Below are 6,108 nucleotides of genomic sequence, written 5' to 3'. Positions count from 1 at the left end.
GGAAAGAGTTGATAAATTTCTGTGCTGTCCAGCTCTTATTCATCCTTAGCCACAACATCAAAGTGAGTTATTATTCCTCCAAAAGTTATTCCTCCAAAGCTGTTATTATTCCTCTAACATTCCTAAATTGTATAGTATTAATTAGGTGTCCACTAGTACCATACTCCTAAAAATGAAATTAAAAACAAGCAAATAAGAAAAGTACCAACCATACATACCCCACCCTCCAAAGTATTGCCATGATGTGGATGTGGGTCAGCCGAGATGTGAAATAGTAATGGACTGAATTTCTGGAATGACTATTTTAAGACACTGGATGGTAACTCAGGCTTCTTACTCTCACAGGTGCTGAACACATTCATCTCACTTGAAATTTAAGAAGCTCAGGATGCTTCTAGTTGTGGGGAAATACCAGCTCCCATTACTGGGCTTCTGAAAATGGAACTGGATTCTTTTTGTCCTTCTCATAAACAATTTTTGAACATAAAATACTATCTTTAGTGGTTATTTTGGTGCTAACTATCAACTCCTGCCTTGGTGGGGATAAAAAGAAAAACCCTCAACCCCACAACATTATGAAGAATACTCTGATACAGGAAGAATTGGGGGCCTGAGAATCCCAAAATAACATGAGTTTTCAAAGAAACTAAAGTACCTGTCACCCTGCCCTGGGAACACAGAAGAAAACACATTTTATAAGTCTCCTTAGCAGATGCCTGCTGGTAAAAGCATTTTGGAGGACTCTATAGGAGTAAAGGAGGGGAGGAGGTAGACAGCTGTCTTAAATGCCTGGGAAGGAGGGAAACCAAAAAGTTTGGGTTCATGTGATAATTTTTATGGATTCTGCTAAGGTTAGATATCACTGATAGATTGATTGTATTCCCTTTGACTCTTAGTTCAATCTAAGTCTTCAGTTTAGATATGACAACTTTTTTTTAGGTTAGGATGAGAAAGGTAGAAGAGAGCCTTTGTGACTCATTTTAGGCTGAAAATACACCGCTGCTGTTTGAAGGTACACATCATAAAAAAGTACCTATCACCCCAGCTATGTAAAAGCCCCTAAAGTGCTCCCTTTCCATTATTAGCACTTGCTGTCACTGAGCAACAAGCAGAAGCAGTTAACGTATGCACAGGAAGCTAAATGACTATAGACTTTTTTTTTTCATATAAGACACACCAGAATTTTTGTATAGCAAATGGATTGCTTTTAAGAGGATGCAAATCCAGGATGAGAAAAAAAAGTGTTTGAAAAAAATTAGGGTGTTGCTTTGAAAAATCTCCACAGTTTTCTCATTTTCCCTTGTATAGAAAGGTGGTGTAAGATGCCCCTGTGAGCAGAACCAATGCAGGTGTTTGGTGCTGCTTAAGTGTCAGTTCTGAGAAGTGACCCCCGCTTCCTGTAAGTGTACTAGGAAGTTCATCTTTGTGAGTGACAGCAGAGGGCTTCCATCAAAAAATGTTGTATTTCTGTCCCCCCTCACCGTATTAGCATAGCTCATTTGTATAAAAGCATAAGCAAGAGGTGGAGAGGCTTGTTCACGTGAGGGAAGTGGTGTCTATGCACACACTGTGGTGCAGGCATTCAGTAAATAAGGACAAAAAAAATTTCTCATATTTACTGTATGCACAGTAGATACAGAATTCTCCACAAACCATTGCCAAGAGGAAGGCAAACTATAGCAGATCCATCCTTCTCATTTTCCCACCTTACTCTCAAAACAGAAAAAAAATAATGGTTTGGCCTTTGGTCCACGGGGCTTTCTTATCATCATGAAAAGAGGCAGGACAGCGATGGCTAATAAAGTTTCTACTGACTAGCAACAGGAAAAAAATAAAAAACCAAACGCTATGCAATTTAACTTGACAGTACATTCAAAGAAACAGATCAGGATGTAAATTAATTTGGAAGAAGAGTGGTACTTCTTTGAGGATTATGTAGGCATCATCTACTAAGGAGAAAAATAAATCAATTGGAAAACAAAATGAGATTAAGATAATTTTTAAAATCAGGTATTTTTGGCCAAGATCAAAACGTTCGGGTTTTTTGTTCTTCAAAGATGCATTAACACTGTTCAGTTTTAAGCAACAGTAGGGTAGCAAGAGATGAAGAATGATTAATTTGAATTAGGGAAGTTCTGTATGGAAGATAGTTATTATTGGCTAAGAGAGGGCAGATTTAGGCACAGTGATCTGAGGCAGAGAAGTTCTTCAAGAAAATAATGGAAGTTCCTTTGCTTCGTGCTATGATTAGGCATATGAGGTCACCTGTTACAACTCAGAGGTATGGGCCTGATCTCAGGCATTAACGTTCAAACGGTCAGTACCGGCAGTAGTAAGGCTGATAGCATTAAATATAGGATGTGTCCTCATTATCCATTAACTCTTCTGAAGTAATGATCAACTTTAGTAAGGAGGTCAATATCATGTTGTTTAGCAATAAAATAATAGTACCGATGTAAGTCTGTGCTAGTAGTAAAACACACCTACAGTCCTTGACAGGTTTTTTTAATAATTTGCTATTCGTCTCTCCTAGGTGGTTGTCTTAATTATTGAAACACAGTGCAAAAAAGATACCGAAGCTCCAGCACACAGAGCGTACAGTAATTCAATTACAAGGAGGCTCATTGCTAAGAGGGAAATTAAGTGTAAGCCGGATGAATATAGTTTAGATGCTCAGTGTTGCAAGAAATGTGAACGTGGTGAGTATCATTGTAAGACTGTGTTGAGAAGTCATTAAGAGTAGAAACCACAACGTGCACTGTTTTTTTCTGCTGGGATAGCTAAACGGCATGCTATGGTCTCCTGGATGCAATGCTTCATTCTAGCTGTATCTTTTATTACAGGACATCAGACATACTCCAGCAGTATTTCTTGAGCTCAGTGCACCAATAACTTTTCACTACGGAGAGCAGTTCTCACATAACATGTTTGTCACAAAAGAGCCAAGAATTACATGCCTATCTTAGAAAGAGCTTAAAAAAGTGCAAGCACAGGCTTTGCCTACAAGACTCCATATATTCATGGTGTTTCCAATTTTGCATGTACAGTTGTTTGGTGTGTTCTTCTTAAGTCCTAACTTGGAGGAAGAGGGAGGATTATCAGGTCTTATGTATACTACATTCCTGAAGACCACATACGTATGTGTAAAGAATATAGATTCTGTCCATATTTGTAAAACAGAAAGCATTAGGTATTAAAAAGAAAGACTGACATAGGTCTTAGAGTTGATGGCTTTTGTCCAAAGGTATCGCAAACCTAAATTCTTGTTTTTCTGTCCCTACAGGATTTGTTAAAAATATCTCCTGCCCAACAGATACTAGCAAACACTGTGTTTCGTGTAAAGCTGGAAAGGAGTACATGGGTCATGCCAATGATGTGGACAAATGCTTGAGGTGCTCTTCATGTGACAGCACATTCGGTACATCTATAGAAATAACAACTCTAGCAACGCCTCTTTTTGATACAGGATTTGACTGAAAAGCCTCCACAATCCCTGAATAGTGGGTAGCTTGCAGATTAAACTGTTTTAGTGGTGATACATGAAGGAATTCATGACAGTCATAAGTTGATGCTCCAGTTCCCTTTCGTCAAACACAAAGTAGGGATAATAACAAGCTGTGCTGGTCCATTCTTTCTCCTTATATCTGCCTTTGCTCAGCCAAAGCAGTCCTTGCAAAGCAGATCCTATACAGACTGGTTAGAGTCAAGGAAGAAAAGCTCCCTCTCTTCTTTGCCCTCTCTATTTTAAAGTAGTGTTGTAAGAAGCCGAGATGGGAGAATTCCTGATAGTTTCTTTCATAGTCTTTCATTCAATTAATGATATTATTTAAAATTACTGTAGCTGATAGAGTGAAGTGTTTCATATTCATATAATCAAGATGCTGTGTGGTATATGGGGTCAAATTATAAGACTATGGAGCATACCCAATTGGGTCAGACCAGTGGTCTACTTACTGCAGTATTCTCCGTTCAGCAGCGGAGGCAAGAGATGCTATTTAGAGAAAACACAAACAAACCTGTCTGCCTTCTGTGGTCTGTTCCCTGCAAAGTCTACCAGCATCCACAGCTGTGGGAAGGGCTGTTAGAAAGTCCATCCCTACCCTAGTTGTTTCGGTGTCTATGAGCCCTCTGCACATGAACCTGCTGGGACACCAGGTTCCAGAAATTCAGTACCTGTTGCATAAATACCCATCATAGATTTACTTTTTTTAAAATCCATCAAACTAACCTCTTACCAGTTCTGCCAGGTGTCCTGAAGTTCTAGTATACCTGGATTTAGGGAGTGATAGCCTTGCATTCCTCATTGAGTTTGGCGAGTGGAGAGCCAGCTCTTAACTCCAGTACGGTTGTACTCACATCACCTGCTGGAATATCAGTCGTTAGTGCTTTCCCCTTTCTGTAACACCTCCATACGTAACCAAAAAAAATTATTATCTCATTAGCTGTAATAAGCATTTTTGGATGGGTCATGAAGTTTGGTACAGCAAAACAATTCAGTATTTTGTTCAGTGCCGCAGTGAGAACTGTTAGTTAAACTGAAGGGGGAACAAAACAGGTAATGGGATGATTAGTCACACTATGTCATAGAAAATAATGTAGTTGAGGAGAAGTCTGTAGAAAACATAAGGCAGGGGGAAAATTATAACTGTGGTGCCATGAAAACCGTTCTTAGGATCATTCATGTTCCACGTTGTGTGTCAGGGAGAGTAAAGAACCTGTCTTTAAAGAACTATAGGCTGCGTGATCTGGGTTTCCTTTTGGCTTTACACTTCTGAATGGGAAAAAGAAGCTGACAACAATTGGCAGTGCCCAGTGAGTCCTGTCCTAGTTAGTACTTTATCGTGTGATCGTTTTTTTGAGCTCTTGGCCAGCAGAGGTCTCTGCCATCTCCAGTATTTCCAGTACTCCCGCAGGAGGGCTCCTTACAAAAGATACGTTGTTCCTACAATTAAGCCTCACCAGAACCAGCAGCAGTAGAGCTAAAAATCTGAGGACAAGAAGCTGTGAGCAGCAGCCTGCTTTTAAGGCCTCCTTTTTCAAACTAACAAACTTTAGGAAATTTATTGTAGGTTTGGAGATTGCAAAGAAATGTACCCCAGCACAGAACACCGAGTGCACCTGTGCAAAGAATCATTTTTGCAATTCTTCTGTGCCCTGTAGTCATTGCGATCCATGTACCATGTAAGTTTATATCTCATCATTAAATATGAAATTGTTAATATTGTATTTTATCACACTCTTTTCCAGCCATTTTCAAGACAGGGGCACAGGTAATGTATAACCTGAGGGAACACATACTAGTTTTCCTTTGCACTTAGCTTGTTGAGCTGACTTAGCTCGACCAACTTAACTTGCAACCACACAGGCTTTCCAAAGGCACGCAGAAAAACTTGCACCTAGTCTATATGTACTTTTCAAAAAACGTAGTGAAATGTCTGAGCTTTCCTGTTGTCTTTGTGTGATCTACTGTTACATCTACAAAATAATTTCCACACCTTTTTCCTCTTCCATACCATTTTCATACCTGTTAAATTCCAAACTCCAACATCTTCATACGTAAAATATTAAGCTGCTAAAAAGCGTTAGAAGATTTTGATTTGTTCTCTTGACAGAGTTTATAAAGAAACAAAACCCATAATAATTTTTGTTCATGTTTTCTGCAGATGTGAACATGGCATAATTGAAAAACAATGCACTTCAACTTCAGACACTGTGTGTGGAACAAAAGGTATTTTAAAACCTAGTATGGTCTAGCATCTGCTGTATTTTGAGAAGCTGTTGTTCTACACAATGGCCCATAGTGATTCCTGATGGCTAAGGGCATCACACAGACTGGGCCCTATACGAACCTACAGAGCATGATTACTCTTTTCCCTTGATCACTGAGGTAGCTTCTGCCATTAGGAAACAACGGAAAGGCTTTTATAATTTATCACTATCCTGTTTAAAAAGTAGAGTGCGTTGCTGTATTGCATTTCTTGACTTAACTTTCATGTGATGTTTCCAATGTTCCACAGGAGTGCCATGGTTCTGGGCCGTTTTGGTAATTGTGTTAGTGCTACTAACACTAGCTGGAGCAATATTCTGTTGTAAGTGATTCCTTATTCC

The 6,108-nt window shown here is 39.2% G+C and overlaps 1 protein-coding gene across 1 annotated transcript in view; it reads left to right on the top strand.

The window, feature by feature from the left end:
* Positions 1-2,533: 2,533 nt before the first annotated feature.
* The window catches only part of LOC104490889 (tumor necrosis factor receptor superfamily member 6-like), a gene marked incomplete at its 5' end in the record, with an annotated part of 5,603 nt that continues 2,028 nt past the window's right edge, over positions 2,534-6,108 (top strand). Inside the window, 4 exons of the mRNA XM_010133243.1 lie at positions 2,534-2,699; positions 3,284-3,418; positions 5,070-5,181; positions 5,664-5,728. Of these exons, the coding sequence (XP_010131545.1) occupies positions 2,534-2,699; positions 3,284-3,418; positions 5,070-5,181; positions 5,664-5,728 (478 nt within the window). The remainder of the gene's footprint in view (positions 2,700-3,283; positions 3,419-5,069; positions 5,182-5,663; positions 5,729-6,108) is intronic.

This window comes from Buceros rhinoceros, unplaced genomic scaffold, assembly GCF_000710305.1.
Source record: "Buceros rhinoceros silvestris isolate BGI_N320 unplaced genomic scaffold, ASM71030v1 scaffold15650, whole genome shotgun sequence".
Classification (NCBI taxonomy): Eukaryota; Metazoa; Chordata; class Aves; order Bucerotiformes; family Bucerotidae; genus Buceros; species Buceros rhinoceros.
This window is presented reverse-complemented; position numbering and strand designations above follow the sequence as displayed.